Source organism: Lethenteron reissneri, chromosome 68, assembly GCF_015708825.2.
Source record: "Lethenteron reissneri isolate LAM-NWPU_2019-01 chromosome 68, ASM1570882v1, whole genome shotgun sequence".
In the NCBI taxonomy this organism is placed as follows: Eukaryota; Metazoa; Chordata; class Hyperoartia; order Petromyzontiformes; family Petromyzontidae; genus Lethenteron; species Lethenteron reissneri.
The window spans coordinates 6,153,039-6,164,456 of record NC_083846.1 but is presented as its reverse complement, the minus strand read 5'-3'; the positions used below and the strand labels follow the sequence as shown (position 1 = coordinate 6,164,456).

Sequence of the window (11,418 nt, the reverse complement as noted above, 5' to 3'; positions counted from 1 at the left end):
GTTGTGTGTGTGCGAGGTGAGTGGGAGGGGGGTGATCGGGTGGTGAGTGGCAGTGGTGGCAGGTACCTTCTGGTAGACGAGTCCGATGGTAGCGGAGCGCACGCGCATGCCAATGAGGAAGCAGCGCAGGAAGTACTGCTGCTGCAGCACGGACTGCAGCAGCGCCGTGAGTAGGAGCACCACGGCGTAGACGTAGCCCTTCCACTCGTAGACGCGTGGGTCGTCCGTGAAGGAGATCATCGCTCTGTCCAGAGAGAGACGGAGAGAGAGAGAGTGACAAGCTCGCCATTTACAGGGCGAGGAAGGTGGCACTGGAGGGGAAACGTCCGGCCAGCAGCCTGGGCATCTTCCGCGCTCTGGTCGGAGCCAGGGTGTGTGGGCTGGAGTTCCGCCATGCGCGGCTGACCCACGCCAAGTTATGAGCTACCCGTCGGAGGCCGTCGGACTGCGAGAAGGGCTGCGTGCAGAACGAGAGAGAGCGAGAGAGTGAGCGAGAGAGTGAGCGAGAGAGTGAGCGAGAGAGTGAGCGAGAGAGTGAGTGAGAGAGTGAGCGAGAGAGTGAGCGAGAGAGTGAACGAGAGATTGAGCGAGAGGTGGGGGTTTAGATAAAGCAAAGTTATTTAAATAAAAAAGAGTAAGACGGGGAAAGAGAGATGGAGGGAGATGGAGAGAAAGATGGAGAGAGAGGGGGAGAGACGAGGAGAAAACAGAGATCGAGAGAGGTAGGGAGACAGAAAAGGACAGAGAGATGGAGAGAGACTTTTGACTTTTAAATCACTTTTATTGCTGCCAGCAGCAACAGCACTGGAGCCGATTTCGATACGAAACACAAAGTCACCAGCAGCAAAATAACCAAAAACAAAAAAGCAACGTGCTGCGGCACGTGGCGCTGAACGCGTCACGCACGACACAAACACGTCACGTGGTGGTGGTCGTCGTCGCGCAGGCCACGCCCAACGAGCGAGCACGTGACCAGGTGACAAGGAGGGCGACGTTCACGCCGGTGCAAAGTCCTTTTCCGGCCCCCCAGCATTCGAATAAGCGAGAGAGAGATGGAGAGAGATGGAGAGACGCGGTGAGACAGAAACAGCCAAAGAGAGATACAGGTCGTGAAAGAGAGAAAGAGATACGGACAACGACAGATAGAAACAGAGACAGAGAGAGACACAGCGAGTGAGACAGAGAGATACAGAGAAGGAGAGAGACAGAGAGATACAGAGATGGACAGATAAACAGAGACAGAGAATGAGAGAAACAGAGACAGACACGGAGAGTGAGACAGAGATACACCGAGAGACAGAGAATGAGAGAAACAGAGAGACACGGAGAGTGAGACAGAGATACACCGAGAGACAGAGAATGAGAGAAACAGAGAGACACGGAGAGTGAGACAGAGATACACCGAGAGACAGAGAATGAGAGAAACAGAGAGACACGGAGAGTGAGACAGAAATACACGGAGAGACAGAGAATGAGAGAAACAGAGACAGACACGGAGAGTGAGACAGAGATACACCGAGAGACAGAGAATGAGAGAAACAGAGACAGACACGGAGAGTGAGACAGAGATACACCGAGAGACAGAGAATGAGAGAAACAGAGACAGACACGGAGAGTGAGACAGAGATACACCGAGAGACAGAGAATGAGAGATACAGAGACAGACACGGAGAGTGAGACAGAGATACACCGAGAGACAGAGAATGAGAGAAACAGAGACAGACACGGAGAGTGAGACAGAGATAACCCGAGAGACAGAAAATGAGAGAAACAGAGACAGACACGGAGAGTGAGACTGCGGTGGCCGTGAAGGTTTGGCCATGTTGGGGGCACCGCCTCTTACTTGAGGATCTGGGGATTCACGAACACCAGGAGATCGTAGATCAGCTTGAAGATCGCACTCTCGATCAGAGGCCTCCTGTATGTGCGCAGCATGGCCCTGAAGAGAGATGGTTTCCCTCCTGCACCACCACCAGCAGCAGCAGCATCATCATCGCCACCTCCTCTTGATCCGTAGCCCACGTCAGGCTCGCTGAACGGCTCCTTGCGTGACAATGAGAGAGGGAGAGACAGACAGAGACAGACTTTGACTTTTAAACAACTTGTATTGCCGCCAGCAGCAACCGCACTGGAGGCGATTCCGATACGAAATACACAAAGTCACCAACAGCAAAAAAACACAAAAAACACCACAGGCGCCGTGGCACTAAATGCGCTGCACACAACACAGAATAAAAGTCACGTGGTGGTGGTCGTCGCGCACTCTACGGTGACGAGCGAGCGCTTCAGAAGGTGAACGTGAGGGTGCCGTCCACGCTGGTACAGAGAGGGGCTTTTCCCGGCTCCCCCGCATTCGAGGGGGGGGGGGTGGGCCGCCACTGTCCCCCGGCGCCTCCAGCTTCAGGCGCAGCTCCTTCATGGCACGTAGCACGTCCCGCAGCAGCTTCTCCCCGGCGAGCGTGGAGCGGAGTCCCCTAGCGGTGCTGGCGATCTCAGCTGCGGCCTTCCACTTGGGCTGGTGGGCCTGCACGAGGTGGGAAACTGTCCGCAGCCCTGCTGATGTGAGGCATAGAGCCAGGGTCCTCTCTCCTCTGGTCCCCTGGAAGAGGCCGTTGCAGAACAAGGGCTCGTTCAGGAACCGCACGAGGTCATAGGGCGCCACGCACGTTCCGCTCCACTCGAAGCTCCGCCACGTGTCCAAGAGGCTCTGGTGATAACCTGGCAGCCTTATGTAGTTGACCAGGCTCAGGTCCATCAGGAAGAGCTCCTTTCCGTACCCCAGGCACCCCCCTGCATTCCTCAGCAGGGCGAGGGCCGGCGACTTCCAGGGTAGCTCCTCCTGGTCATACAGCAGCCGCCTTGCGGCCACGAGCCTGAAACTCATGACCCTGGCGGTGACGTCCACCAGACCCTGGCCACCCTCGCCCACTGGCAGGCAGAGAACACCCGGCTTGAGCCGGTGCTTCCCGTGCCAGACAAAGTGCGCGAGTGAGCGGTTGACTCTGGTGAGTAGCCAAGCAGGAGGCTGGAAGGCCTTGGTCTTGTGCCATGGCACGGATGCTGCCAGGGTGTTAGCAAAGAGTATGTGGCCCCTGAAAGACATCTGCAGATCGAGGCGTGCACATGGCAGTAGTTTAGCCTCGATTGTGTCGGCCAGCTCGATCCAGTTATTGAGAACGTGTGGTTTCCCCAGGTGAACCCCCAGGTACTTGACTCCGTCGTCCCGTCAACTGACTCCTCCTGGGAGGAGTACAGAGCGCACGCTGCCTCGTGACCCCAAACACAGAAGGGGCCTCGCACTTGGCCCAGTTGACCCTGGCAGAGGAGGCCCTCTCTCTCTCATACACTGCAACCACCTAGCAGAGTGCGGAGACGTCGTGCGCGTCGTTGAGGACGATGCATGTGTCATCTGCGTAAGCCGAGATCTTGACAGCCGTGTTCTCAGGTCCCGGGACTTTGAGGCCAGACAGATTCCGTCTCAGGTGGCGTAGCAGTGGCTCAATGGACAGGGTGGTACAGCAGCCCCGAGAGGGGGCGTCCCTGTCTGACCCCCCTCGTCACAGTGAAAGGGGCGGAGCCGCTGGTTGATCTTCATGAGGCTGGATGTGCCCGTGTACAGGAGCCTGGCGTGCGAGATGAAGGCCTGGCCGAAGCTGAACGACGTTAGGAGTTTGTCCAGGTGCCCGTGGCTCACCCTGTCGAAGGCCTTCTCCTGATCTAAGAAGAGGAGGCACAAGTCCATGTTGTGTGCTTCTGCAAGGGAGATTACGTCTCTGCACCGACCGGGGATGCAATGCGACTGTTCCGGCACGATCAGCTGATCCAGAACTACTTTGAGACGGTTTGCCAATACCTGAGAGAAGATTTTGTAGTCGGCGCACAAGAGGGACACGGGTCGCCAATTCTCAACAAGGCGCAGGTCCCCCTTCTTGGGTAGCAGGGAGACCACCGCTCTCCTGCAGCTCTGTGGGAGTTCACCCTTCTGCAGGCCTCTCCGTCAACAGATGCAGTCGTGGAGGGCCAAGCTCATCCCAGAAGGCCGCGTAAAACTCAATCTGCAGGCCGTCGATCCCCGGGGCTTTACCAGCTGCAAGCCCTTTCACGGCGGTGTGGAGCTCCTGCGGGGTGATGGGGCTGTCCAGACGATCCTGCTCTGGGACTCCTAAGGTAGGGCCCCCGTCCAGTAGCTCCTGGACAGCCTCGTCGTGTATGGTTTCAGCGGCGAAAAATTGTGAGTAGAAATTCCTGGCGGTCTTGGCGATCTCGCTTTCAGATGTGGCTGTTTGTCCATTTGGAGTTCGCAAACTGGACAGTTTGTTGGTGTTGACTGGTGCTTTGTTGAAGCGGAAGAAAAGCTTAGAGGGAGAGTCCATCTGCGACAGGTGCTGCATCTTTTTGCGCACAAAAGCACGATGTGTTTGCTCGTCGGGGATAGACCGGAAAAGTCGCTGCTTCTCCAGTAGCGTCTCACCCTGCTGTGTGCCGTGGGATGAGCTCAGCTCCGCCTCTAGCGCCAGCAACTCGTTCTGCAGCTGGCGCGCCACCTCGTTCTTGGCGGTGGCATGCTGGCTCATGAACTGCTGACAGAGAGCCCGTTCTGACCTGCGCCTTTGTGTTGTCCTACCAATAGCTGGTGGGAGCCGAAACTACCTTTGGCAGGCAGCCACTATGCCAAAGGGCTTTGAAGGTTTCTTTGAAGTCGGTGTCATCAAGCAGCTGTATGTTGAGTCTCCAGTAGGCGCTGTGCTGCTCCGCTCTGGGAATTCGCAGCAGCACAGAGACCAGGTGGTGATCGGAAAAACCAGAGGGAATGATATTACTGTCCCTGAGCAGGTAAACGCTGCTGGCGTTGACGTACAGTCGGTCGAGCCTGGCAAGGCTCATCCTGCCTTGAGAGCCGCAGCGGCACCAAGAGTACTACCGCTGGGCTGCATGCCGTAGTCGCCACATGTCACGCAGATCCAGCCTCCGCACGAGTTCGGCTAGTGGCCGTGCAGATTCAGGCCGAGGTTCGGCGGTGTTGCGGTCGAGAGTGCAGTTGAAGTCTCCCCCCACGACGGTGAGCACGTCGTCCACGTCGTCTGTCGCAAGCGCATCCCGCAGCGCGCCGAAGAAGAGCTTCTTCTCGGGGGCCTTGCTCGGCGCGTACACGTTAAAGCACCTCAGCCTGGAGCTATTGAGGGACCAAGTCGACAAATCAAGTGACCTTTGACGATTTTTTTGAAGGAGACGTTCTCTGGTGCAAACTGCGAACTGAGCAATCGCCACTCAAGCGAGGTTATCCTCGGCATGGCTGAAGAAGGCCCAGCCGCCTAGAAAAGGCTGGCGTTGGGCCTCCAGAGAGGTGAGTTTCCTGGAGGAGAGTCACATCTGCTTTGTGTTCCCCGACAAGCGGCAGATCTGGTCCCACCTCTTGTCCCTGTGAGTGCTGTTACAGTTCAGACTAGCAACCTTGATAGCTGAAGCCATCGTGTTGGTTGTGTGGTGGTGGTAGTGGTAACAGTACCTGTGGGAGACCGGGTTACTTCTGAGCGGAAGTAAGCTCCCTATTCGCCTTGCACATGAACGCTTTTAGGCGGTAGCGTTTCTGTTTCATGAAACCAAACCTGTCGCAATTGCGGAAAATTTGTTGGGATGCTTTGAGGAAAGCGGTGAGGTCAGGGAAAAAAGCCCCAGCCCTGAAAATATACTTCCTGAAAGTTTGCACTAGGAAGCTTTGGATGTCCCCAGGTGAATAATCGCACTTGCCGTAGACTTGTGAGTAGCTGAGCTCACTCACGTTTCCCACTCCTTCGGTCTCCGACACCTCGTCGTCAGAGTCCTCCAGCTCGTCAAACTGCGACTCGGCAGAAATCTCTTTTGCCGTTGGTGATGGCAGGGCCCCATCGGGAACAGGGTGGCTGCCCTCTGGTAGTGGAGATTCTGTTGCTCTCCCTTCGGGTGAGGTGAGCCGGCCTTCACCGCCTTCCTGCAGCGTGGCACCGGCTGGTGGTTCCTCTTGCCCTGAGGATGCTGCGGCGGCGTGCGGCAGTGGCGGTAGGGGTGGCGGCGGCGCTTTTTTCACCGTGCTGTCCTCAGGCGGGTCGCCATCGAGCATGTCTTCATATTCACCCCCTGCAGAGCCGTCTAGGACGGAGCTCACTGGGGGGCGTTGCTCGTCCTGCTCTGCGACCTTTGGGTAGGGTTCATGATCAGCGGTGGCCACGCGCTTAGGGTTAGGGGCCGCATGGCCTCCTCCTCCGCTGGGGTCGGGCTTCACCCTAGCGCTTGCGCGAGGTGACGAGGGTGAAGCCGTCGTCATCCTCGTCGTCGGTCTGGGGGATTGTGCGACCGGCCGCCGAGTCAGCGGCCTGCTGCTGCAATAGCTGGCACTCATGCTGTGGTGGCTGCTGCTGCTGAGGCTGCTGCTGCTGCGGCTGCTGCTCGTACTGTTGCAGCTGCTGCTGCTGCCACTGCACAGGCTGCGGCGGCTGCTGCTTCTGTTGCTCCTGATGCTGCAGCTGCTGCATCTGCCGGCACTGCTGAGGCTATTGCTGCTGCTGCTGCTTGTGGCTCCTGGTGCTGCAGCTGCTGCATCTGCCGGCACTGCTGAGGCTATTGCGGCTGCTGCTGCTGTGTGATGTTAATCGCAGGATGCACGTTTTTTACTTTTGGTTTGCCTGTGCACTTTGCACGGGCATGGCCGAAGCCACCGCACACGTAGCAGCGTGGCAATAAGGTGGACGCATACATGGTGTAGGCGTAGCCTTTCATCGTGTACTTAAAGTTCACGTTGAGTTCTGTGTTGTTGCCGTTTAAAATCATGAAAGTTTGTCGCTTAAACGACAAGACGTGCGCCAGTTCTGGGTCCCGTGTGCGCACGGGCAGCATAGTGATGCGGGACACAACTTCGCTGAACCGCTCAAGGTCTCGTTGTAGGTCGGCAGTTTTGAGGAAAGGTGGTGGGGCGTTGGAGATGAGCACTTTTTGTGCGGGGGAGAAGAGAGGCATTCATTGCACAAATATCTCCCCCTTGAAGGTGAGCGCCGTGGCGATGACACATGCCACCATCTCCACGTTGGTGAGGAGGACCACGTAGCTGCGGTTCATGCTGCGACGATGACGTTCGGCTGCCCCACACAGTGTCCACGTCGTCCACCTTCATCTCAGGTGGCGGGAAGCAGAACAGTCCGTGTTGGGGGTATTGAGAAGAGAGAGGAACCTTGTAAATAACTAAATAAATCTATGAACTACCTAAATACATTCGTTAGCTGCACGATTTAAAGGAGAGAAAAAGATGACGAGAGGTGGATGGAAAAGCAAGTGGGGTAGAGGGAGGCACAGGGTGTCGTCAGGAGAGAGAGGAGGAGGGGGCAGTGAGAGGTGTGATGGGTGCTGCAGGGGCAGGGAAACACCAGGAATGAAAGGAAGGGGTGAGAAGGAGCAGAGAGGAGAGGAGTGAGAAAGAGGAATAATTTAACTGTTTGCAATAAAGCAGAAAATAGGAAGGATGTAACAGAGAGGGAGGAAGCAGAGGTCGCAAACGGGTTTTCATTCCTTACCCGTACCCGGCCGCACCAAGGTCGCAAACGGGTATCGGTACCCGTACCCGGTCGGGTACGGGTAGCCGGGTATCGGGTAGGGTACAGGTATCGGGTACCCGGTAGCGACCTCTGAGAGGAAGGGTGGTGAGAGCTAGGACTGCGAGCAGCCCACAGGCGTGCCGAGTAACGAGTGTGTTAAGAGGAGAGGTGGGAGACAGCGCGACCCTGTGTTGTTGGAGGCACTCACAGAGGTGGGAGAGAGATGATGAGCACTCGATGGTGCTCAAAGAGAGAAAAGAGTTCGCCGGGAAGTACAAAAAACTCTCTCAGGCGAGGCTAGGTGGCATATATGAAAAACTAGGCCCTCACTAGCAGGTAATGGAAACGCTTGGAGCACGGAAAGACACACCCTCTTCCCAGCATGCAACGGGAGAGAGAGATAGAGAGACTTTTGACTTTTTAAACAACTTTTATTGCCACCAGCAGCTACAGCACTGGAGGCGATTGCGAAACGAAATACAGTCACCAGCAAACTAATAACAAATACTATAAATCCACGCGCTCCAGCCGGAGCCGCGCCTCTGAACACTGGAAGCACAGAGCAGCCATCAGTGTCACCTTGCAACATGTTTTTCCTCGTCTTGTACACCGCCTACTTTGCCTGAGCACAGGCAAAGTTGGCGAAGTCATGGCGCTTGTTAGCCAGGTAAGTCACCCCATATACGAAGCTGCTGTTGTAGAAGGGCACCCTCATTTTAATGAAGACGTCTCCCAAAAGGCGGAACATTGGCTTGAGCCGCTGGCAGTACTGGTGGGGCAGATCCTCCCTGGCACCGCAGGAAATGCACAAGTCTGTTATTCCCGGCAAGATTCGGCTGAGCCACACGGCCGATGGCAACGTACAGTGTGCCAATCTCCACTGGAGGTCACCGCAGCGTTTGGCTACGGGGGAGACTTGTACATTTGTTTCCACTGGGGGACAGCCGCAATAAGGGGCGAGAAATGGTCTCCATTTTGTGTCCGGTAGGTCGGCCAGTTCCCGGGAACGCAGCGCCTTGACACAGTACGTGTAGAGCGCCTTGACACAGCACGTGTAGAGCGCCTTGACACAGTACGTGTAGAGTGCCTTGACACAGCACGTGTAGAGCGCCTTGACACAGCACGTGTAGAGTGCCTTGACACAGCACGTGTAGAGCGCCTTGACACAGTACGTGTAGAGCGCCTTGACACAGCACGTGTAGAGCGCCTTGACACAGCACGTGTAGAGTGCCTTGACACAGCACGTGTAGAGCGCCTTGACACAGCACGTGTAGAGCGCCTTGACACAGCACGTGTAGAGCGCCTTGACACAGCACGTGTAGAGTGCCTTGACACATCACGTGTAGAGCGCCTTGACACAGCACGTGTAGAGCGCCTTGACACAGCACGTGTAGAGCGCCTTGACACAGCACGTGTAGAGCGCCTTGACACAGCACGTGTAGAGTGCCTTGACACAGCACGTGTAGAGCGCTTTGTTTGGGGTGCTCTTCAGGGACACGTTCCTGCAGCCTCGGAGCTTCAGTAGCTTGCCAGAGTCGCTGTGGCCGGGGGTCTGCGTGCAGGAGAAGCACAACTCTCAGGAGACTGAGGTGGGGGATCAAGGACTCCTCAAAGTGCACCTAGCCTGGCACCAGCGCCAACGTAGCTCTGCGGTACTGCGACCAACGTCCTTCCACTCTCTCCTCGTGTCTCCGAACGCTGTCGCTGGGGGGGGGGGGGGGGTCAACCTCTCTGCATTCTGCGTTTCACTTTCTGACGAGATTCACTCGTCAAGCTTGGCATGATGACGACGACGCGGCGTTTGTGTTGCGCATGGCGCGTGCAGTGCCACGTGCAGAACAACGCACGTGCAGTGCCACGTGCCTGCGTGACTCTGCATCGCCATCGGCTCCAGTGCAATTGCTGCCGGCTGCGAGAAAAGTGGTTCAAAAGTCTCTCTCTGTCTCTCTGTCTTTGTCTCTCCGTCTCTCTGTCTTTGTCTCTCTCTCCGTCTCTCTGTCTCTCTGCATTTGTCTCTCTCTCTCCGTCTCCTCCACCTCTGCCACCTCCTCCTCCACCTCCCCTCTCCTTTTTCTCTCCTCTCTCATTTCCTCCTGATCGACTTCCTCCCTTTTTCTCTCCTCCTCCTCCACCACCTCCTCCTCCACCTCCTCCTCCCTCCCCACGCTCACCATGACGAGGAATTCGGTGCTCTTGCCGGTGAGGTCGGTGGTGGTGGCTGCGGCGGCGGTGACCCCCACAGCGGCGGTGACCCCCGCGGCGGCCGCTCCGCGCCGCTCCTCGCGCCGCCAGCTCCGGCCCAGCTGGCCGATGACTCGGCCCGCCTCGTCCTCCGAGTCCAGCTCGCAGAGGTCGCTCATCTCCAGCGGGCGCCGGTAGCCCCGGTAGACCATCCTGGCCGCACGCACGCAGGCGCACGCACGCATGCACACACGCACACACGCACGCACAAACATGCACGCACACGCACGCACACAAACACACACGCACGCACACACGCACACACACGCATGCATGCACGCAGGCACGCACACACACACATGCACGTGCACGCATATACGTGCACGCATGAACACGCACGCACAAAACACAAAGATTCCCTGTATAGGCTTAACAAACTGTTGGGGCAAGTGCTGTTAGCAAGCTCCGATGAAGGTGAAGGCCGGCACGGCACACGAGGGGGTGGGTGGCTAGCACCACGCCCGGCCGCCTTTGTCTCCCTGGTGGCGATGTTCACTACACCGCACCAGGTGCCTAGGGGAGACCCAGGACCGGTTCAAAGACTAGTCAAGGGTGTTGGTGGCCGTGAGCGGGAATCGAACTTGGGTCGCCGGGTTCGTAGCACAGCGTAGCGCTAACCACTACACTACCGCAGCCCACACACACACACGCGCACGCGCACACATTTTCAGAATCGACTTCGCCATCACAAACGATAGGTCGACGAAGTGGGCTCATCATCGTAATCATTCGCGTGGACACTCATAGGGGTAGCCCAAATTGTCGAATTGCCTCATGTTGATTTTAAATGTGGAGGGGAAAACCGGAGGACCTGGAGGAAAATCCAAGCAACCACGGGAAGAGAGAGAGAGACACGCAAACTCCAAATACACAGGCGTCGTCATGGTCGGAATCCAACCCACGACTTCCTGTATACCAGGCGAGGTAGTCAACATCTCGCGATGTTGGCAAGATGCTAACTACCTCGCCTGGTATGCACGAGGTTAAGTTGCCAGTAGCTACAAATGCTATGGGACCCCCTCACTTTCAAGGGCCCCGCGCTAAATGCTTTCAAGCTATCAATTACGGTTCAGTGATTCTGCACTTGCTCTATTACTATAGTACTATACCGCCGTCAAACTTTCGCGAACGACCGGGTGTTTATCTGGCGTGTGTAGCAAAATTAAGAAATACAATTACTTTACTGTGCAAGTAAAAAAATGTGTGTTTTAATATTTGCGTGTTTTTTATTTATTTAGGGCTCCTTTATAACATCATGCTGCAGGCCCCGCGCTAGCGTCATCCGGCACAGACGAGGTTGTGGGTTCGATCCCGACCCTGACGATGCCTGTTGTATTATACATTTCCACACCACGACGATGATGTTTTAACACGGAGGCTTTCGCAACCAATATTATTCATAATCAACGTTTTTGGGTTAGATCGCGTTATTTATAAATCTGTCGTAACCCTCCACCACCCGACACGGCCAATCAGCAAAAAAGTGTCACGTTGAAGGGTTACGACACATTTATAAATAACGCGATCTGACCCAAAAACGTTGATTATGGACGATGATGATGATGATGACGACGATGATGATGATGAAAAGACACTTCGTCTGCCTATCCCTCGC

The 11,418-nt window shown here is 56.2% G+C and overlaps 1 protein-coding gene across 1 annotated transcript in view; it reads right to left on the bottom strand.

Annotated features, from left to right (window-relative positions):
• LOC133360324 (ATP-binding cassette sub-family C member 2-like) overlaps window positions 1-11,418 on the bottom strand; it is a 43,936-nt gene that overhangs the window by 4,541 nt on the left and 27,977 nt on the right. The window contains exons 8-10 of the mRNA XM_061578972.1: window positions 9,734-9,956; window positions 1,844-2,043; window positions 67-244 (exon numbers count right to left, since the gene is read on the bottom strand). Of these exons, the coding sequence (XP_061434956.1) occupies window positions 67-244; window positions 1,844-2,043; window positions 9,734-9,956 (601 nt within the window). The remainder of the gene's footprint in view (window positions 1-66; window positions 245-1,843; window positions 2,044-9,733; window positions 9,957-11,418) is intronic.